General features: G+C 37.1%; 2 protein-coding genes across 3 annotated transcripts in view; both read right to left on the bottom strand.

Annotated features, from left to right (window-relative positions):
• Positions 1-1,059: 1,059 nt before the first annotated feature.
• LOC137945973 (ribosome production factor 2 homolog) lies at positions 1,060-6,991 on the bottom strand. The gene is made up of 7 exons (XM_068792097.1): positions 6,903-6,991; positions 4,929-5,018; positions 4,600-4,803; positions 1,878-2,123; positions 1,542-1,784; positions 1,392-1,457; positions 1,060-1,307 (listed from the first exon to the last, which is right to left on the bottom strand). Exons 2-7 carry the CDS (start codon positions 5,010-5,012, stop codon positions 1,185-1,187), a joined length of 966 nt encoding a protein of 321 aa, XP_068648198.1. The 5' UTR covers positions 5,013-5,018; positions 6,903-6,991; the 3' UTR covers positions 1,060-1,184.
• An 8,674-nt stretch (positions 6,992-15,665) lies between these two features.
• Positions 15,666-23,082, bottom strand: part of LOC137945590 (F-box/WD-40 repeat-containing protein At3g52030) — a 29,361-nt gene continuing 21,944 nt past the window's right edge. For both annotated transcript variants that reach the window (XM_068791530.1, XM_068791531.1), the window contains 2 exons: positions 22,170-22,254; positions 15,666-16,418 (listed from right to left, as the gene is read on the bottom strand). In XM_068791530.1, the coding sequence (XP_068647631.1) occupies positions 16,052-16,418; positions 22,170-22,254 (452 nt within the window). In that variant the 3' untranslated portion in view covers positions 15,666-16,051. The remainder of the gene's footprint in view (positions 16,419-22,169; positions 22,255-23,082) is intronic.

The raw sequence follows: 23,082 nt of genomic DNA, 5'->3' as shown, positions 1-23,082 counted from the left end.
TATATCTCCCTAATTACAACTCAGAATGAAACAAAAATTCAAACATACAACTGTAGCATAAAGATAAGCTCGCTACTATCCTTTGAGGGACATATGACAATGGTAAATGACCAAAATACCTTTGTTAATAGATATTTTAAAAAGAGACATGAAGCACAATCTATTTAGCAAGGTTAGGCTTGGCTTCAGAATATATATGACAACAACTTTAATTACATTACCTTAATAATGAATCTTGAAATGGGTTTGAACCCTAACCTATGCATAATTATTCCAAACTTATCTCTCCATACTGAACGCTTATGAAGTATACGACGTTTTTCAGTAAATTGTTTCATACTTACACCTTTTCTAATATACAAGTAGATGAAATACAAATTAATTATATGAGCATAAAAAAGTCGAAATAACAATGGGGTCTACATACATAAAATAACTTAAAATCGTAGAAAAATTAGGAACAAAGAGAGAGAAAACAAGGAAAGAAAGGAACATACTCTGTTTCTTTTGAAAGTAAATAAGAACATGTTTTTGCTTAGTTTTTTCCATCAATTTTTTTATTGAGCACTAGATGGCATCTTGCCCTGTAAATTATTCAGAAACATTCAAAATTGTCTATATGTATCTAGGTGTGATATTTCTTAATAAATCATAACCATATACCATAACAAGACAAGGTTTATTATTAAATAGCTTTCTTGTATAGTTTTTCTTTGGTAAGAAGCTTCTTCAAAATTTCATCCTTTTTATAGAGCAATAGATGGCATATTACCCTGTAAATTATTCATAAAAATTCAAAACTATCCAAAAACACCTTGTTATTGTCTATGGTCTTTATGTAACTGGGTGTTATATTTCTTAATAAAGATCACCATATGCCTTGTGCTAGCACAAGAGAGAGAGAGAGAGAGGTATGTCCTTATTTTTCTTTGATAAGGGACACTCGTTCTCGCTCATATCAAGAAGAAACCATAATCTCCTCAACAGCCACAACCAAACGAACAATCCAATTCTTTCTTCTTCAAAAGCAAACTCCCGCAGCATCTACATCATGTAGTAGCGACTAGAAGAAAAATATTGCTTCTCAAATAACGCAAAATAACCAAAATCTTGGGCATTTCGTCTCTAATCCGTTCTCCCACAGAAACAATGGCACAACACATTGACAACAAAAAACAAAAAAGTTATTGGCCATCATCCTTCTTCTGTTTCTTAGGTTCCTGCAGCTTTCCCTCATGTTTCTTCTTAGATTCCCGGCGCTCCCTCTTGAGTCCTTTTGCATTGTTGGATAGTGCCATCTTTCCAACCTAAAGACAGAATATTGTGTGAGTAAACTCTACAAAAGCAGGGAAAAACAGAACACAGCAAAAGTACCATGGGTTCTCTTTTACCTCCTGTTCTGGAATATATACCCGCCCAATTGTCCCTTCTATTATGTCACCCTTCACATTTTTCATCTGCAACAAAACAAAGTTAACATAACTTCAACAGAAAGAAATATGGAGAATTGATGTTTACACTGGGCAGCATGGTTATCTGACCTTCTTCTTTGGCTGCTCCAAAGCAGTTTTCATAGCTTCCTTCTTCACATCTACATTTGGAAGCCTATGCCTCCGGATAACCAGATCCATAGAAGGTCCCACTTCTACCAGTTCCATGCGGGGGACAATTGTACCCGACTTTTTCAGGTGTATGGCACAGTGAGAGAAAAATACTCTGTCTGAAGATAAGGCTGCACATATAAACACACGATCTACCCCAGCAAGATTCAAATTTTCAACAACCTGCGGAAAAAAAATAAATCAATGGGTATAGTTTCTTGATATGGAAGTCATATCTATGTATAATAAAGGAGAGGGAAAGCCTTAAACACAAACCTCTTCATGGAAGAGATCAAGGAGGACTTCCTTCAAATGCTTAAGCTCTTCTACACTCTCAAAACCTTCACCAATAAAAGTAATGAAAGGTTTTGATCCCACTTTTGGAGCTAATTTCTTGTCATAAGAAAACGAGTCCACAGGTTTGAAATTTTCCACACCAACCTCAACCAAATCATAGATCTGGTTATCATAAGTCCGACCCAAAACTAAATTGTGAGGACGCTTCTTGGAATGAGAACCAAACTGCAAGGCAAAATTAAATGCACTTTCTTGAGTTGCTTAAAGAATAAACTATTATAAAATCATAAGGAACCAAAAATTTGACTCTCAAGTTGCTAGGTCTACAGATTCAACTGTAAATGTAAGATACTAACATTTCCCAATTGCAATTACACAACCCTATCATCTCACTAACCTACTGTGATAATTTCAAACTTTTTTAGTGTTCTCATAGAGATATTGAATAAGTTAGTCACCACATATGATGCCTGACCTAGAAGAAATGGTGAATACCACATAAATAACGGATATATCAACTCAGAGACAGACATTATATAATTCCAGTGCAGCAATATGATCTTCATTTTCCACTATACCATAGAGGAGCTTTGAGTACATGAGGCAAACACAAAAAGAGATGCTTAATTCTGAAGAAACCTAGGAAACATTTAATGTGTTGTGTATGTGGGCTGGTGTGTGTGTGTGTCTGAAAAGAGAGAGAGAGACCAAGGAGCTAAGTATTCTTTATAACTGTAATTAGGGACTTCAGGGTAGTTTAATGTAATAAAAAAGATAAAACAGTAATTAGGAGAAAAAAAAGGTGTTGACTTGAAAGTATGCATGTCCTAGTCTATGTAAGAGTTATAGATACAGTTCAGGTTATAGAATAAAAATGGGTGTTGAGTTAGAGCAAAAATAGATTTTAGAGTTAAGAGTTGGATTTCTTTCAAAAGAACTTTGATCAATGTAAGATTTTTAATCTATCAATTGAAGAGCTAGCAAGGGCAAGTGACATGCTTAGACCAAAACCCTCTTTTTGTGTCTTAATTTTTTTTTCCTTTTTGCTCTCTAGTAAGGACAATCCCAAACAATGATATCAGAGCCGACTTTCCTCGGATTTCTTTCCATCAAATATACTATCTTTCTAACAAATTAAGCCTTTCTGAAAAACCCTTTGAATCTACTTTTTAATGCAAAAAACATCTCATCAATCCGATTTTTCTACAAGGAAAAATAGATAATGGAAGCACGGAAGGTCAGGCAGAGAGAACTTTGTGAGCTGCAAAACAAAGCTTCAAATCTGCCAACAGCTTGCACCATCAAAAACAAAACTTCAAATCATAAAGTCTACTTTCTAGCACAAAAAGTGGTTTCTCAATTTGATTTTCTAAGGGAAGAAATCGATTTTAGAAGAAGTAAAGGTCACGTGAGACAACATGAGTTATCTCAACCTTGGGCGATTTGAAAATGATAGGTTAGGGTTCACAAAAATAGGAATGCACAGAAGTTCTTCCTACTGATCCATACCACTTCAAGGTACTCCAATAGTTCCAAAATGAGATGATAGATCAGTCAAGTGATAAAAAAGACAACTTCTCTTGCACTCAAAAGCATCTTCAAGTCAGGTCCTTGCATTTGAGAACTTCCACTTAGCCTCACCATTAATAGGGATTGTCCAATCAAAGGTCCTCAAGGTTTGTTCTGTGTCACCCTGTTAGCCGAAGTTAATGCGATGACCCCGACTAAGCCTGAAGATAGCCAATATACAACTTCTGGGACACTTCAAAGACACTGAGCTTGCTTTTTTATGACCCCATTTACACACTTGATGAGGAACCCACCAATTCGCATTATGTATTTGGGCCATTTTTCAGTCCTTCACTAGACCATGTGTGCCTACAAGCCAATAGACGAATGCTTCAAGGTTGGTTTGAAAGTAGAGCTTCACCAACCCAATGATAGTCAAAAGATATTGCTGTCCTCTTTTCATCTAGAAGGGGAGGCACCACTTTTGCACTTGCACACCAAAGATGCCAGTGACGACTACTTACCAAGGACCAGTGAGCATTTCGATGTTCGGTTGAGAGGAGACATCTACAAAATTGCAAGATCATGGGATAATGGATGACAAAAACAGCATTACACACAATTGAACCTTGTGGACAAGGTTCTTGAAGTGGGAATAATATTAGGAAAACAGGGGGTAAAATAATCTTTATAATTGTACTAGGAATTTAGGGTATTTTAATTTAATCAAAACAGAAAAATAGTAATTAGGAGAGAAAATAGGTGTTGACTTGAATTTGGGAACACTCAGGTCTCTATATGAGTCATAGTAGTAGTCAAAGTTAGAGTTAGAATGAAAGCAGGAATTAGAGTTGGAATAAAAGTAGGAATTACAGTTGGAATAAAAGAAGGTTTTTGAGTTGGATTTCTCTCAAAGGAAACCTTAAGAAGAAGGTAAGACTTTTAATTTATAAGATAACACAGGTAAGGATATGCTCAGATCCAACCCTATATTTATTACCATTGTTGTGAGTGTGAGACTTTCTCTCACTTTTTTCTGTCCAGTTATGACAAGTTCCTAAACATTCACACAAGGAGAAATAATATATATAGAGAGAGAGAACAAATGTTTGAAACTATGCAATGTTTTAACTTCAAAAGGGAAAGAAAAATAAAAGTAAAGATAAATATGTTTTACTGTTCAGCTGCTTACCACTAGTAGACTACAATCAGTTTTGTGAGAAAAGAATTCCAAAGAAGTTTCGCCACCACTTTCAAAGGGTCTGATGTTGTCATTCTTTCTTGTATATCTGATACAATTGCTTCTCTTAAGGTGAAAAATTTCCGTCAAAACAGCATTCAAGATGCCGCTGGTCTTTGTGCCTTGAAGAATGAGTGTCTTCTTAGCATTCTCAACCTGCATATAAATACAAATGCTACTTCATATAACCAGAATAGAGGGTCATGCATACTCTATAGAAGTAGCTTTTTGCACATAAGTAATCAGTAAAAGAAAAAGATAAGCAGTTCTAAAGAGATTACAAGTTTTGGAGCACGCTTCTCTAGCACCCTTGCAACTCGTTTGCTCTTTGGAGCCTTTGCTTTCTGAGGATCTGCTACTATCATGGTTAGCTACACAGAAAAATAAAGAGCTGTCAAACATATGCAAGAACCAATTATATGGTCTTTTAAAAAAGTAACTACATGAACAAAAACTATAACATTGTCCAAGAGATGGGGCCATTCAAATCAAACATGAAAAAGGACATACTCTAATTTCTAACACATATTCTCTATAAATAAATAGTCAATTATTTGAAACACAGATTTAGAACTAAGTGCCTACTTAGATCTATCCCAACGACAGAGTTAAAATCTTAAGATTAATAAAAATAATAAGTTCTGCATTTGTTTAATTTAAATTGTCATTGTCTTGTCTCTTTCATCTTCACAGACACTAAATAACTCAAATGTTGCACTTCAGAAAAGAAATTCCAAAATAAATGAGTTTCTCATTAGGAATCAAAAGTTACTTATTTTTAACAGCATTAAGCAAATGTTACCAATAAGCTCTCTTGTTTACAATTCATACGATTGAGTACTCAAAGGCTTGGACCACAAAAAGATTACACAAAGACCACTATCTGAATCAGGTATTTGATATTTCTACCCCAAATTTTGAGGATTGAACCTTTTTTGAAAAGTGAAATTCCGTGAATTAAATGTAACTGAACCTAAAAGAACAGAAAACATATAAAAAATTTGGAAAAGTATGCAATTCAAACAACATTTCAGGAAACTATGGAACAACATTCCAAGAAAACATTTTAATCTTTGAAGTGGAAAAATCCATAACAGAAAATTCGAGTATAATAGGAACTCATACAGCATATCAATACCAAGAATACGCAAAACTTACAGCGTAGGAAATCTAATATCAACAAAAATACTTTATAAAGATTAAGATGAGAAAAAATGAAAGAGTAGACAAGGAACATGACAGCTAAGGCTTTAATAATGAATCTTCACTCATACCCACAACAATGGGTAACCAGGACCAGGCTGAATGATTGAGCTGGCCTTGACTAGACCCTTTCACCCATCTGGATATAACATATTAGAAGCCCTTAGAAACCCGAGGATGGGTAAAAACCAGTGCACTGCAAAAAAATAGTCTGGATCAGACCAGTTTGCCTCTCTCTCTTTGACTATGCAAGTGCACTGGCGTCTATGTCCAGTCAAATGGAAAAGAGTGGGAGAGGCCCTTGCCCTCCCTGCCAATGAATGGAGGTTCTGCACTCCAGACCCTCCTTTACCAGAAAAAAAATGAGCCTCCCCCCTTCCACTTTTCTTCCAATGGCAAAGGGGACAGGGCAGAGCTCCCCCATCTCCCTGACTACATCATCGGCTTTAATCCACCCTCATCCTCACTTCATGCTGAGGGTAAAAGGGCTGGCGTCCTCATGGTCAACATGCAGAACAGACAGGGTTGATGATGGCCCCTACCCTGCCACCCCTCCATTGTCCCAATCGGGGGAGAAACGCCCGCCCCCCCCAGTTGTCCCTATCAAGAGAGAAATTTCTCCCTCAATCTTTCTCTCTTTATTTGAAATTTTTTATAAAACAAAAATGACATCATATGATGTTATTCCAAGGCAAACAGTGATCAGACCTTGTTGATCCGGATTCAACCGAACCTGGTCACCTCATTAATGTTGGTGCCTGGTCGGTTTTTATAATATTGCTCATGACCAGTATAAATGTTGAAATTGAACAGTGGCAGTGGTGGTGGAAGGAAGATAATGATTTGCCACAAATTTCTGGTAAAACTTTCTCGAGAAAAAACTTAATAACAGACTCCCTCAAACAGCCATGTCGAGCATAACAAAGCGTTTCAGAACTAGCAGGTGTACCAGCAACCAGAGACAGCGAGTGACAAGAGTCGAGGGAGGGTTTAGGGTTTAAGGAAAAAAAAACATTAACTTTGCTATGTCGAAGAGAGAAGAGAGGAGTTACCTGGAAGAACCCCGACGGTAAGAAGATGGAACGGTCAGCTACAAGCTTGAAGGAGCAGATGCGGCGACGCTCGGAATTGGGGTTTAGGCTTTTGGGAGGAGAGGCTGCTGACATAGCAGATTATATGATGATCGCTGGTGGCTTCGAACCGAGTCGGCTCGCGAGCGGCTCGAGTTCGGTTCGGTGCCGGCTCGGTTCGATTCGGTATCTCAAGCTCAAGCCAAACTCGACCGAATCAAGGTTTAGCTCGAAAGCTCGCGGGATCGAGAGCGAGACCTGGGGGGGGGGGGGGGGGGGGGACGCTGCGCCCTCCTGTACGCCGGGCCACCTCTGTCGAGGTCGACAGCTCCTCGCCGACCACTACATCCCCTCCGATTTCTTCCTCTTCCTTCGATTTCTTTACCTCCTATGTTTCCGTCGCCGATGACAGGTGTTCGCCAGCACATCGCAAAAAAAAACTCTGTCCCTTTCCTCATCATAGCTCTTGAAGAAATTTTTTGATAAAAACTTTGTCCATTCCTCATGGCTCTTGAAGAAATTGAAATGATATTTTAGTAGAAATACGTTTTCTAGAGACTATTAGTGGTTTTTTCAATAAAAGTTGAAAAAATATTTTTAGTAGACATATCGGGACCATTAGTGCCTCATGTTTTTTGAAAATATTTTTCTAATTATAAATTCTTGTTAAAAAATTATATAATTTTCTAAGTAAAATTTTCTTGCCAAGATGAGCTAGAAAATCATATAGAAAAATTTTTAAATAAGTATTTGACAGTTTATGATATAATACTCTTAGCATGAGGCAATTTTCATAGCAATTTTGTGTTTAACATTTTATTTGATTAAAAATTGATCGATAAGTATAGTAATATATTAGATTAATTATTAATTTTTATTTATTTCCTTAGAAGAGGCAATAAGAGGTCCATTTAATTTTCCTAAGAAAAATTTAAAATATTTCTTGTAATTTTCTGGTAAGTCTCTAATAATAATAGGATTTTATTTAAAGGATTTATAGTTTTTATTTGGGTGACTGTAAATTGATAGTGATATTTCATTTAATTTTGTTGTGTTTGATTATTGTATGGAGTTTATTCATAATGTTATGCAGTGTATGGAGTGTTTAAACTATTTTATGGAGTGTATAAACAATTTCATGGAGTGTTTATAGAATTTATAGACAATTTTATGGAGTATTTATGCAGGTATTATGTATATAGATTATGCCCAATTTTACGTAGAGGTCATGCTGAATTTTATATAGGTATTATATATATAGATTATGCTCAATTTTAAGTAGAGGTCATACCCAATCTTATACATGTATTATATATATAGGTTATGTCCAATTTTATGTAGATGTTATGCCCAATTTTATGTAAAATGTATGCATAATTTTATATATATATTTTTTGAAAAGTTTTAAATGTATGTTGAAGCTCGAGCTCGGCTCGAACTAGGTTAAAATTTTTGGGCTCGAGCTCGATAACAATTTTAGGCTTGAGACGAAGTTCGGCTCGAAATATTTAAATCAAGCTCAGCTCGAACATAGGCCGGTTCGGGCGAGTCGTTGCATGGGCCCCGTTAGTGCCTTGTTGGAACCAAGAAGGGTGTGGATGCTTGGGTTAGAAACCTTACAAAATTAGCCAAATTATTATTTATTAGTGTAAATAAAAAATAAAAATAATTTATATATAAAAAAAAGGATGATTTAATTGATAGAATATTTAGTTAACTATGACTAAATTATGTATTTAATTAATATTTTTATTAAATTTATAATATTTTATGTTATTTATTAAACTTAATAATCTATTTTTTTATTAATTTTTCTCTTCCATTTATTGACTTATTTATCCTAATTGGGTAAATAAATGGGCAATGAAACACCCATTTATTCACTGCTTAAGAATGAAGTCAATAATGGAATAGGCCCTAGATAATAAGATAGGGAGACAAAACACCCCTTATTTGTTTCCTTTTTTTTTTTACCTGTTGCCACTATATGAGATATAATATATGTTATATTAATATAATATATAACTATTCACTATACTATAATTATTTTTAACATTAAAATGAATTTACTCCATCAATTGTTGAGAGTCCTCACCTAGCAGAGTTTAAAGTGAAGGGAAGTTGTGGGCTCTTTGAACCAGTTAAATGGACTTTGAATATAATTTAATTCAAGGTGACTAACCCCTATTCAAGGGATTCTATTCCCCTATTGCTTCCAAGCTCCGCCACCGCCTCTCTTCCTCTTCCCCTACCAATAATGAGAAACAAGTAGAATAAAATATGCCAACAATTACAAAAAGCTTACAAGAACATCGATATTGCAAAAGTACCTTCCAAAGCTCCGTTTGGTGCACACGTATTTTTCAAAAAAAGAACAATGGAAGCATGAGGTTATGCATCGACTATCGGGCATTGAACAAGGTGACAATAAAGAACAAGTATATGATTCCCCTCATTGTGGACTTGTTTGATTAACTCCATCATGCTCGTGTTTTAGTAAACTTGATTTGAAGTCAGGTTGTTATCAGGTTCGAATCACCGAAGGAGATGAGAAGAAGACCACATGCGTAACGAGGTATGGTTCATACGAGTTTTTTGTCATGTCATTTGGCTTGACGAATGCACTGGTTACTTTTTGCACTCTTATGAACAAACTTTTCCAGGGTTTTTTTTTAATCAATTTGTGGTCGTCTATTTGGAAAACATTGTGGTGTATAGTATGGATGTGGAGGAGCATTTACATCACTTGAAGAAGGTGTTCGAGGTGTAACAAAAAATTTGTCTTTTCATAGAAAGGGAGAAGTGCTGATTTGCCCTATCAGAGGTGTCATTTTTGGGATATTAGATCAGAGGAGGATGGCTACGGATGGACAAAAAAAGGTGCAAGTAATTGCTGAATGGTGCCTTCCAACCAAAGTATCGGAGTTGCATAGGTTCCTTGGGCTTGTGAACTACTATCAGAGATTTATTAAGGGATATTTTAGCCTTATCGGCTCCCTTGATGGATCTTTTAAAGAAGAAGCAACAATGGCATTGGTAAAGCAAATGCCAAAAAGTGTATGAGTCCCTCAAAGATGTAGTCACCAAACCAATCCTACAGCTTATTGATTTCAGTAAGCATTTCGAGGTAGCTACTGATGCCTCTAACTTTGCAATTGGTGGTGTTTTAGAATAGGATGGACATCCAATTGCTTTTGAGAGTCGAAAGCTTAATGAGACGGAGCAACGAGATATAGTTCAAGAACGATAAATGACGGCCATTATGCACTCTTTACACAATTCGGCAAGACTCACAAGCTCGCAATTTGATGGAGGCCAATGTTCTTGAAGGTACGCATCGATTTTGGCTGAATGAGGGACTTTTGTGCACAATAGGGGGACACCTTTTTGTTCCAAAACACGATAATCTTTTATATGAATTGTTGCAGGAATGTCATAACAAAAAATGGGTGAGACATCCTAGACAAAGGCATACGCTTACTCTATTAAAAGTGTTGATTTTCAGGACTCTATGAATTTAGCTCATGGAGAAAAATGGAGAGAAACTCATAGGGAGAAAACTACTAGTGGAAGAAGGGTTATGGACTTGATTTTTCTAACCCTCCCCCTGAAACTCTATTTATAGATTTATGAAACTACTGTATTACAATAATACCCCTAAACTTAGGGTTTAGGGTTTTAACCCTGGAACTTTAACTTAAATTACATCAATGCCATCTATATGAGATGACCCTTTATTTACCATCCTGCCATCATTGTATGTGGGCCTATGGGCCTTCTCTTTGATTTGTGGGCCTTGAGCCCGTCTTCTATATCTCTTGGATGTATAGGTCTTCCTTGGTCTTATGGGCTTGGGCCCATCTTCTAATACACTTGGATATGTGGGTCTTCCTTGGTCGTGTGCGTTTAGGCCTATTTTCTAACACTCCCCCTCAAGCTGGGGTTAAGAGAACAACATGAACTCCCAGTTTGCTACAAATGATGTATAAAATTTTTTTTGTATAAAATGTCACGTCTTCCAATATGCCTTCATCTTCCAATACTCCCCCTCATTCTGGTGCTCTCGTTCATGAGGCCCAGCTGGCATAATATCAATAAGAGAAAATCACTCATAGCCGCTAAGACATTGCTCCATGCTCCAGTCTTAACTCATGCTGGATGTAGGGCACACTCCGTCTTCTGTAGATAGTGTGTCTATCGGCATTGCTTTGATGTGTCCACCTCCACCACCGTGTCCCTCCACAGGACAACGACTCTCAAGTAGTAGAGTAATATATGACATTAATAAGGGGAAGTAACATAAATGTAATAATAATAAGTTCCTCTGTCATGGACTTCCAACCACAAATATTTTTGATATTTTTGACAGGGATGAAGTTCCTCCGCCATGGACTTCCAACCATAAATATTTTTTATATTTTTGACGGGGATGAAGTTCTTTCGTCATGGACTCCCAACCACAAATAATTTTGATATTTTTTACGGGGATGAAGTTCCTCCGTCATGGACTCCCAACCACAAATATTTTTTATGGAAACAAATAAATAATGGTATGAGGCTACCTCTTCTTCAATAATAATGTCTCATCAAAAGAGACACAATAGCAGCAACTGAAATGGGTTTGGGCCCATTTAACACAGAACCAAATAATCCTTGTAAAATGACCCATGAAATAATCCAATGCACATATATGTTATAAATAATATGTTGACCAAGGAATAATTTGTCAATGCTTCAAAAATAATAATCCAGCTAGAGAAAAAATTTATCGAGTCGCGTCGAAATATGTATAAACCTTGGGCATGTATACCGAGGCAAAAAATAAGTGGCCCGAGTCAGGTTGACCCGGACCCAAGTTGACCAGACCGGGTTCTGGATCGAGTTGGTTTGGAATGGAGCAAGATGTGAAAGAGTATGTTCACACTTGTCTTATTCGCCAACAAGATAAGGTGGAACAACGGAAACCCACGGATTTGCTCGAGCCCCTACCTATTTCAGAAAGACCATGGGAGTCTATCTCTATGAACTTTATTTATGAACTTAGAAAAGTCGAAGACCTTGATTCCATTATGGTGGTAGTGGACCGATTTTTGAAGTATGGTATGTTCATGGTCGTACCAGGTGATTGTACGGTAGAGGAGGCGACAAAATGTGGTGAAACATTGGGGGGGTGCCGAGCACAATTATAAGTAATCGAGATCCTCAATTCACAGGTAAGTTTTGGACCAAACTCTTCAAAAACTTTGGAACTACCCTTAACATTTCTACAAGTTTCCATCCTCAAATTGATGGGCAGACAAAGCGGATCAATGCCATATTGGAGGAATATTTATGATGTTTTGTAAATTTTAATCAGAATAGCTGGTCAGAGCTACTTGATTGGGCCCAATTCTCATACAACTTGTAGAAAAGTGAATTCATCGGCATCCGTTTGAATAGACGATCAAACAATAATACTCATACCTTAGAGCATACTTCCGAGCAAGTCTGGGAGGAACCCAATAGCGTTGCAACTCGCCAAAAGGTGGAAGGAATGTACCAATCTTGCTCGCGCTTTATTACATAAAGCAACAAGTGATTGAAGAAATACATGGTCCAGAGAAGACGCCCTTTGGAGTTCAAGGTCAGGGGCCTTGTGCTCGTGAAAATCTGCCCTGATCAGCTCCGTTGGTTATAGACAAGGAACAAGGGCTTGATAAAAATATATGAAGGACCATTTCCTATCATTAGAAGGGTCTAAAAAGTCGTTTATCGGTTGCAATTACTTACCCGCTTGCACATCCACAATGTGTTTCATGTAAGTAACTTGAAGCCTTAAAATGAAGATCCCTCAAACCCTTCACGCACCATCAGACTTTGAGCTCCCATAAATGTGTCAACCACATTTTCTCACAAGGTGGGCTACATCATTGCTGATCGACGGGTACGACGCAGGGCATGCCGCATTATAAGGAATACTTGGTGAAATCGTGAGGCTTATTGAAGAGTGAAATCACATGGCAGGTGGATGCTGAGATATGGCAATTTGAAGAGGAGGTTATAGCTTATTTGAAGGGCAATACGACAAGGCCATATGTGTTATGGTTGTGGGAGCATGGTACGCGATCGAAAATGCCACAGACGAAGAAGCACACCCGGGAGCAACAACACCTTCACAGGGCCTAAAAATATGAATATAGCACGAAACAGCCAAAGGCTACAGCAGTAGGGGGCAGGGGTGTGAGCAGCTGCTGCCCAAGCAATGGTGCAAGCAGCAAGGTGCATGGGGCGCACAAGCGGCATCGCTTAGTGTGAGCAACGCCCAACTAGTAGCAGCTAGATGGCAATTTGCTTTGAAATTCAAAATTTGAGTTCTACCTTCCCAAATGGGAATGGGATAGGGTCGTTTGAGACAAATAAGGACACATGGGATATGGCACCTTTAAATTTGAATAAAAGAGGGTCTGTCTTGCTTATGTGGTGAATTCTCATAGATTTATATAAGATATGGGATACGAGTGGTTTATTCCTTATTTGCCTATAAATAGGCCTTGTAAACTTGATATATTCATCTCAAAATTCATGCATAGAATACCCCATTTCTTGCAAAGCTCATTTCTCTTCATTTTGGTTTAATTTCGTCTTAAAACAAAGGCTTACTAACCTATTTTTCATCCAAAGTAAGTTAGGTCGCACATCGTAACTTTAGGATTGATACCTTGCCAAATAACAAGTAAACACGTAGACGAAGACAATTATTTGTGCATGTCAATAATCAAGTAAACACGTAGACGAAGACTAATTTATTTTTCATCCAAAGTAAGTTAGGTCGCACGTCGTAACTTTAGGATTGATACCAAGACAGTTTTTTGTGCATGTCAATAATCAAAGCACAACTAGACCTAACTTAGCTAGATAAAGAGGAAGCAAAGCTATACTTGAACAAAGCAATGAAAGAAATTGAGAACCTGTCATGCTTTCTATGAAACAAAAGGCAAAAGCAAATTGAAAATAGTGGGTATTCCACTCGATCAGAAAGTCGGATGCTGGGATAGTTTTAAAATTTTTATAAGCTCCCATTTTGTCTCATGTCTCATTTGTTCCAAAGCTAATGGAAAGTGAATACTAGAATTAAAGCTCTTGTGCACTCAACGGAGCCAAACAAAGAGGAGACAGAGAAGCTATATTTAGGACGAAGTAGAGAAAGAAATTGGGTGTCTTCATGGTAACACAGCTTTTTAAGGCAAAAAAAAAAAAAAAAAAAATCAATTTAACTCTTTAAGCATAAAAATTTAAAAGAAAGGAAAGAAAGAAAAAGTCTGTATCTTACTCTTGCAAGCTGCAGCGATGACTTACAGTTCCAAGATTCCTTGTTCAAAACTCAGGTCTAGAAATTATCCAAACCAGAAATTATCAAAATGTATTAAATCGTAAAAAACTATTATTCTAAGAAAAATTAGAATATCACTGGGAAATGGAGATTTCAAACTTTTCCTAATTGGGTTTGCTAATCTGTCGGCAGTCCTACTCACAACTTCAAAGAAAAGGCTGTCTTTCAGTATCCAAATGAACCCCATAACCCTCAGCTTCCATTTCTCTAATGCTTCACCATTTCTTGTTCATGCAAGTTCCAAAAAACTCACAAACAAGCTATGCATCTCTATACCTCTGCAGCTTCAAGGCTCTCAACTTTTCTCTTTCTAGTTTTGAATTTTTGACATAGAGGATACGATCAAACACAAGGAAATTTACCCAAAAGATACAAACCTGTTCAAATGCTTAAAGAATGGCACAACGATGTTCAATAAGAACAAACACCTGGATTGCAAAAACAGTTTTTTTTTTCTTTCTCATTGAAGCTCTTGGAATGGAAACCTTGGTACCAGAGAGGAATGGAAGCCGCATATTTTTTAAAACCTATATCAATGATTTTTAACAAACACAAACCGACCAGAGTTAGCCAAGTCCAATTCCTTGAAGGTTGGCACGTCGTTCACCAGAGTTTGTCTCTGCGCGTTTTCTCTTCAAATTACAGATATTCAGAGCTGACATTCCCCAAGGAGAAGGTATAGCTATCCGAGATCAAAATCGTTTGTGGCGCCTCAAGGGAAACTCCCCATTGCGAGATCTTCAGTCGAGGGAAGACAAGTTTTCAGGGGTATGTGAATTACTGATGACGTTTTGATGAGAAGATTTGTGGGTGAGGAAGAAGCAACGATGCAAGTTGGGAGGAGGAACCAGATCGGAAGCTATCAGGGGCAGAAGCATGCTTCGAGGAAAGTTATCATCTTCTCCATCTGTTTGCTTCAATGGGGTTTTCCTGTTTTGCGTTTTTTCTCATGTCTAAATTATTTTCCGAGGGATTGTCAAAGTGGGAGTAGCTGGAAACAAAATGGGTTCAACTCCGTTTCTTTTGAGCAAGAAAAGGGAGAAGCTCGAGCAATTTGCTGAATTCCCTGGTTTTCCGTTACCGGGAACGCATCTTCACCGGCGGCAAAACATCTTAAAATTCGTATCGTATAGAAGAGTTTCCTCAATAAATCAGTAGTGTGGTCAGTTTCATGTAAATGAAAACTACCCACCGTGTTTTTTATTAGTATCAAGTTCGTGGGAACAATGGCATTGGTAATGAACTGCTTTGGCAGATTCGGACACCAAACATTGCCACCAAGTACCTAGTTCCAGCATTGAAAAACTAAATCCAAGATCAAAACAGAAGGTAGATTTGATAATGAGAACAGAGCAGGTAAAAAAAATAGAACCGAATCGCATCACATCTTTAGCAGCTCAGGTTTCTCAAAACTCCAAACGAAAAAGTTAATTTCTGAGAAACATATATTGGATGTACCTGGGGTAGTGCATCTAGAACAAACCTAATGTATTGGATAATTCTCCATTCATGAAGCAGCTCTAATGTACATAACCCAAAATAAAAATAGCATTTAGACAGCTTTAATGTACATAAGATTTTGACCGGATCATAGCAACTAATAATTTACCCGTTCTAGTTCTTTCAAGATATACTTCAGCATGTCCAGAATCAATGTTTCCCCAACAATGGGGTAACAAGATTGAGCTGAAGGCATCCCCCTCAAATTTACCAACTCTCATCAATATACTGTGCAATTGAAGCAAGTGAATAATTCCACCTCTTATTTGTCAAATTTCCACACCCTCGTGTATTTTTCATTATGTGTGGTCACAACCTTCTTCATGCCAACAGCCACGCAAGTAATTGACGGCCGCATTTGTCTTGGTATGTCATCTATAAGCGTGTCTTCTGTGAGTTTTCTGCACTGCTTCCTTCCCATGACACCCAATTTGTCATTAGAACAAGATGATGAAATGGAGCTTGTTTCTGCAACATAACTGGCCAGAAGTTCACCAGTTTTTTTATCAAGAATCCGTAAGATGCCATCAATTCCCCCAACAACTAAAGCTGATTTGTCACCATCCATATGATGCACAGAATATACAACATTTGGACTGACACGCTTCTCCCATAAGGGCTTCATTGTCCTGACAGAAAAATAAAATGTTAAATTGTCTGAGGCTTTCTTTTGTAACTCCGACCCTGTCATCAAGAAGCTACAACTTTTATTTATTAATTTATTTAGTTTGAGATCACCAAGATAATCTATAGAGAACCCACAATGAAAATAGTGCCAATTATACTCGCATGCATGATGGAGGTTGCACCACCAGGCCCTGGATTTAATATCTGTAACTGTTCTCTTCGCTTAGACTCTCGGCCACATTTACAGGACTAACATTCAGCAGGCCAAGTAATAGCACAGTCCAACAAAGCTGCAAGTCAAACAGACAACTATACTTAAGCAGTAAATGGACCAGTTTGCTTGGCTACATAGTGTTGTCAACCGTGGCAATGGTCAGGAATAGTTGCATTCCTTGGAGAACTGATGCCATCAATTCATTGAAGTTTTATGAGTCTTATAGACAAAGCACAAGACATCTAAGGCATTGTAGACACTCAAGGAGGCATACCGAGAGAGTAGGGGCCTCTTTACAAATAATATAGGAGGATTTCAAAGACTTAAAGAACCTATCCCTCCATGAGAATGTCAAGCACTTGTATGGAAGCAATTGAAGCATATGGACCTTCTCAACAACCAGGTGACGCATTCACGGCATTAATATTAGAGATTTACAACATGAGTCCGAAGAAACTGTTCCACTTCATTGAGAGATTTCAACTAAGGATAAAGCAATAGCTGCATGACACCAAGTCAAAGATATGGAATCAACCTTAGCACTCAGCTGAATGGTTAAGAGAGTTCAATCACAGGAGAAGGTAGAAGATACGGAATCAAGCCTCAGCATTCAGCTGAATGGTTGAGAGAGTTCAATCACAGAAGTAGAAGATACGGAATCAAGCCTCAGCATTCAGCTGACTGGTTGAGATAGTTCAATCACAGAAGTAGAAGATACGGAATCAAGCCTCAGCATTCAGCTGAATGGTTGAGAGAGTTCAGTCATAGGAGAAGTGCAGTACATGACTCACTGGTGGAAGAAGAAAGTCAACCAGAACAATTAAAGATATGTAAAAGAATGAAGGGAAAAAAGGACAACAGACTGAAGTAAAGCTGTTTCTATTTTGGAAAATTGTTGTTTTAGGAAAGAAGAAGACTTAGTTATTATATCCCCTTTTATCATTCACTTAATTGAAGTTATAGTACAATGATAGTATCACTCCTCAACACTAAACACCACTTTAACTCCCAAATTACATGTTATAAGAAGATGAAAACTGAATTAACTAACTACCACATAAAGCAGAATACTTTCTCCTCTAAGAGGGATAATAAACAGAAGATAAAAGGACCATGACACCTTTTGTTAAAGAATAGTCCCACATAGATTAGTGAGTACAAAGATCTTGAGTTTATTAGTTGGTAAAGAGGTTTCCTTAGTTGGCTAGTCATTTTGGGATGGGGCCTTGGACCCAATTTAACATAGTATCAGAGCAAGTACTCATATGTGGGCCTACACCTAAACTGCCTACTCTTAAATTATCCACTCTTAGAGCCACAAAAGATGGTCTACACGTGAGGGGGAGTGGTAAGGAATAGTCACACATAGATTAGTGAGTACAAAGATCTTGAGTTTATTAGTTGGTAAAGAGGTTTCCTAAGTTGGCTAGTCATTTTGGGATAGGCCCTTGGACCCAATTTAACACCTTTTATACATATAATTCAACGTTTTTACTTGATTTCCACAGATTATAGAAAAGAGAATGATATCGACAGCATCTCATTCGTGGAGAAGTGGTTGGAGAAGAAAAAACAGAAAAGAGCAAGAGAGAAAGCTTTGTGAAGTTATTGTGAAGAAAGGACACTGCTTGTTAGGAGTTAAAATCACCCCCTAACACTATTTATATCACTTAAATAAAAGTACATGGACCAAAACAACCCTCTCGCTAGTTATACAATAAAGGGTGCTGGCAAATATGAATTAACTCCAATACAACGTAAACTTGAAATGTTGGAAGATATGGTAGACTGCCATTTATTGCACCAAGTGTTGTTAGATAATAAAAAAATCAAACAATCTCCCATTTGCTCATCCTTCATACTTCTCCTTCTATTCTCCTTTGGCTAATATAACCATTGACTCTTCCAATATTGATATCTCCATCTAAAAAACTCAGAATGAGAATTGGTTGAATAGGTCAGAAAATAGATTTATAGATGTTTCTTTTCATATATAATTCTCCATACAAAATCTCATTCTTGATGCCATAAGACAGCTCGAAAGTTGAAGCTTTCTACTGCTATACAAAACTTTTCTGCTCCTTGAGCTTTGCGGCTTCAGATGTGGATTTTTCTTTCTAAAAAAATATGATCTCAATGATTCTGGAAACTAGACTCGAATGTCTTTCCATTGGTATATAATTTTTTATATGAAAAATACGGCAAGAGAGTGAAACATCCAATGAAATATAAAATTTGAGAAATAATACTTCAGGAAAAACGAGAAACACCACTTTTTTCTTTTCCTTTTCTTCTTCTTCTCTTTCTTCTCCATCTTCTTCTCCTTTTATAGAGTCTAAAATCTATCAGATTATTTATTTCCAAAGAAGTATATTTTATGAAGAAAAGTTATACTTGGTTGAAAGGTATTTAAGTCTAGTTTCAGAATGAGAATATTTCATGTCAATCTGATCCATATTAAGGAGTTATTCGCATTGGAAGAATCAAATGTCATGTGCGTATATTGTTGCAAGCGAAGATTCGGATTTAAGCCGAATTTTTTGCTTAAACTTTTTGAGTTACTATTATTGATCAACAATATCCGGAAAGTATCTCGTGATCTACCTTGGAAAGTTTCCGTTTGTTAACTAACAATATCTGGAAACTTTTCTTGATTTCTTTGTCAAAGATTGCCTTGCCTAAAAATTTCAAAAAAAACCGGCAAGGAAAGGTGTCTTCTTTGATTGCTAAGTTGGCACCAATTGAAGGAGGAAACTACCTTATTTAGAATATTTTTCCAGCCATGAATTTTGTGATATTTTATTGGTATTTTGAAATATTACAAAGAATTTGATTTGGTATCCTTGCCAAAAAAATTAAATAAAAAAAAGAAATATTTGACTTGGCCTAAGTTACTTAGTTTACAATATTTGAGCTAGCTTCTTTTACTTGATCATACAAGAGGTTGATTAGAACCCACACACCTAAAATTATCCACTTGTAGAGCCACAAAAGAGGGCCTACACGTTAGGGGAAGTGTTAAGGAATGGTCCCATACGGATTAGTATCTTGAGTTTATTAGTTGGGAAAGAGGCTTCCTAAGTTGGCTAGTCATTTTGGGATGGGCCTTGTGTTAAGTTGTGGAGCCTAATCAACGTCCTACGCTGAGTCGATACGCGGATCGACCTTCGCGATAAGGTCGCCATGGGGGTTAGAAGGGGGGCAAAGCCCCTGCCAAATCCACGATATATTGACTACTATTTCATTAAGGGTAGTTTGGGGATTTCATACTTGTAATCCAGTTGCCCTAATTTTCTCTTTATATTTGAGGGCGTCGCTCTTAGGGTTTTATCATCCGAGGAGCATCAATTGCAACCCGAGAGAGGTTAGAGAAAACACCTGTAAGTGTGTGCGATTTCTCTTGTAAACTATTTCATCTTTATAGTGAATTACTGCAACGACAAAGATAGGACGTAATCTCACCTTAAGGCGAACCTGTATAAATCTTGTGTGGGTTCTTCGTGCTTGCTTTTTTCCTTCTTCTGCGTTTATTATTATTGCTCTCGTTAGTTTGAAATTAGGGCGTCTAATTCCTAACACCTTGGACACAGCTTCACATGGTATCAGAGCGGGTACTCATATGTGGGCCTACACCTAAATTATCTACTTGTAGAGCCACAAAAGAGGATCTACACCTAAATTATCCACTTGTAGAGCCACAAAAAGAGGGCCTACACCTAAATTATCTACTTGTAGAGCCATAAAAGAGGGCCTACACCTAAATTATCCACTTGAAGAATCACAAAATAGGGCCTACACTTAAATTATCTAATTGTAGAGCCACAAAAGAGGGCCTACACCTAAATTATCCACTTGTAGAGTCACAAAAGAGGGCGCACACCTAAATTATCCACTTGTAGAGCCACAAAAGAGGGCCTAGATGTGAGGGGGAGTATTAAGGAATAGTCCCACATAGATTAGTGAGTACAAAGATCTTGAGTTTATTAGTTGGGAAAAAGGTTTCCTAAGTTGGCTAGTCATTTTGGGATAGGCCTTGGACCCAACTTTACAACAGGTACTAAGAGAGAGGGAACCCACCTATCTAATACAACCATAATGTGAAAAACAAAAATACCCTTTAGAGATATAATCTAACAATTCTACCACCTTTTTCTCTACATATTATGTTTTTCATGACCTCTAGATAAAACAGGCAATTGGTGGCGTCCATGAGCATGGAGGCCTACACTATCTAAATTTATATCCTTTTACAGTAGCAATTGTTCACAAAATCATTGCATTACAATGCACAACAAGCTTGGGCATTCATTCCAACCTTCAACCATCAGGTTGCGTCCTTGAAGTCTTTGTCTACTTTAAAGTGCATAAACATCATAGAGTATCCTTTTCACTACGGGATAGGGAAAGGAATTTGATTTTTGTTCACTTTAGTGCATTTTTATGTCTAGAGTCCAGTGCATGTATCAAATATTTCTCAATATCAATACTTCGTTACTTTTGTGAATGATTACACTCATGAACCATTGAAAATTGTTTTCAATTTTTCAATCATTTAGTCCAATTATGTTTCTAAATTTGATACTCAAATAAGGTTTTCAGATTTGGTAATGCCAGGGATTGTCTACCCTCAAATTTCTTATCATTCTGTTATAAAAGGAGCACTATACACAAACTTCATGCACATATTCACCATAACAAGAGATGTAGTCAAAGGAAAAATAGACATTTTTAAAAATTGCAAAGACTTTATTAATCTCCATGAATGTCACTCATATTATTTGGCCCTATGTTGTTCTCATGGCATCTTATCCTATAAACAGAATGTCATCGGGCATCCTCAACAGTGAGATGCCTTTCTCAATACTATTCCCTAGTGAGAATCCATTTCCATTGATACCACGTGTATTTCAATGTGTTTCCTTTGTATATTACCTGTCTCTGGAGAAAATAAACAAGATGCGCATGAGCTAATGAAGAAAATAAACATGACGCACTTGCACTTAGATGTTTTAATTCTGGGATACTCAAAGAGTCAAAAAGGTTATGCTTGCAATCGTCCCACTCTAGAAAAAAATTGTTCACTTGTGCAGATGTTAAGTTTTTTTAAGATATTTCTTTTTGTACTGCAGGTACATCACCATCAGTGACAAATTCTTTAGATATTTGGCCCATTGATCAAACAGGTACATCTCCTCTGTTGAAGACTCATGTTTGGGGAGACAAGCAGCAGAATCAACCATCTGCCATGGAGAAGGTAGAGACCACTGCTAACCAGACAGCTCCATTGCCTGAGTCATCTGCAGATCCTTTTTGAGGTGGTACTCTTAACAATGAGAGCATAGAAAGCCTATAACTTCATTATGCATCTCCACCACATGCACAACCCAATCAAATCAAGTGCCATCAAGTACAAACTAAGTAGCAAGGGCCCAATCAAGCCTGCCTCCCATAAGGGATGAGCTCAAAAAGTATCTAATATCCCAAAGATTAGCAGAAATTGTAATCTAACCGATACATGTCTTAAAAAATATTTACTCACCGAAGATCCCAGCAATGACAGTATCCATTTGTAGATCCAGCATATACTGAATATGAACTTTGATTAAAAGAAAGGGTCCTTATTCCTGTTGAAGAGAAACTATGCCACCATTAGCTAAGTACTACTTGCACAAGATGGAAATTGAAATTCTTACAACAACAAGGCACAGCATTTTTAATAGAAGTGAATTGGAATAATTAAGGCACAAAAAAAAATAAAATAATGGCACTGCTGTAAATAATTATGTTTCATGCCTCAGGTAAAAGAAATCCACCAAAGAAATTATTTTAAAAAGGTATCTAGTTTACCTATAAAATATGTACCCTTTACAATGATATTAGTTAAATTTTAAGGATACAATGACTAGCTAAAGATAGATGTCTCTTCTAACTAATAAGCTGTTAAGATCCTCCTTTACATGCAAAGAGAACAGGAGCTTGCTCAGATGGTTGGGATGTTTTAGACATTATGCATGTAGTTAAAGAGCTAGGTTTTACTTAGGTCAGGAGGAGAAGGGTGGCTGTGATAGGGGCTAAAGGGATTTAGTGTTTCCCAGGGTTCAGGTAAGTTGTAATGCAAGAGAGGGAAGGTGTTGGACTAGTTTATTAGTTGGGGTGTCAACTTGAGAGAGTTAAGGTTGAGAGAGACTCTCTCTCTCTCTCTCTCTCTCTCTCTCCCTCAACTTCCCTAACCTTCAAGTCTTTTGTTAAAATACAGATGCAAGGGTAGTTTGGTCGTTTTACCAAAACTCATGTGGAGGTCATATGATTTCAGCATGTTAGGTTACTTGTCTTTATGTTATGTATCGAGCTTGATATAATTCTGTTATGTATTAAAGAAGTTAGGATATTGTACATAGGGGCATTATTGTCCTTATACGTCAAGCCCCTTAAGTGACGTTATAAAGAGGGGA

The sequence above is a fragment of the Aristolochia californica genome, unplaced genomic scaffold (genome assembly GCF_029961685.1).
Source record: "Aristolochia californica isolate CCGP_79_NKW_82.1479 unplaced genomic scaffold, dmAriCali1.0.hap1 SCAF_12, whole genome shotgun sequence".
NCBI lineage: Eukaryota > Viridiplantae > Streptophyta > Magnoliopsida > Piperales > Aristolochiaceae > Aristolochia > Aristolochia californica.
This window is presented reverse-complemented; position numbering and strand designations above follow the sequence as displayed.

Excerpts from the sequence above, each read along its gene's own strand:
- LOC137945973 (XM_068792097.1), bottom strand. The coding sequence starts at position 5,012 with ATGATAGTAGCAGATCCTCAGAAAGCAAAGGCTCCAAAGAGCAAACGA. Across the intron at positions 4,804-4,928 it reads AGAAGCGTGCTCCAAAACTT|GTTGAGAATGCTAAGAAGAC; the intron begins GTAATCTCTTTA and ends ATTTATATGCAG. Across the intron at positions 1,458-1,541 it reads TGGAGCAGCCAAAGAAGAAG|ATGAAAAATGTGAAGGGTGA; the intron begins GTCAGATAACCA and ends GTTTTGTTGCAG.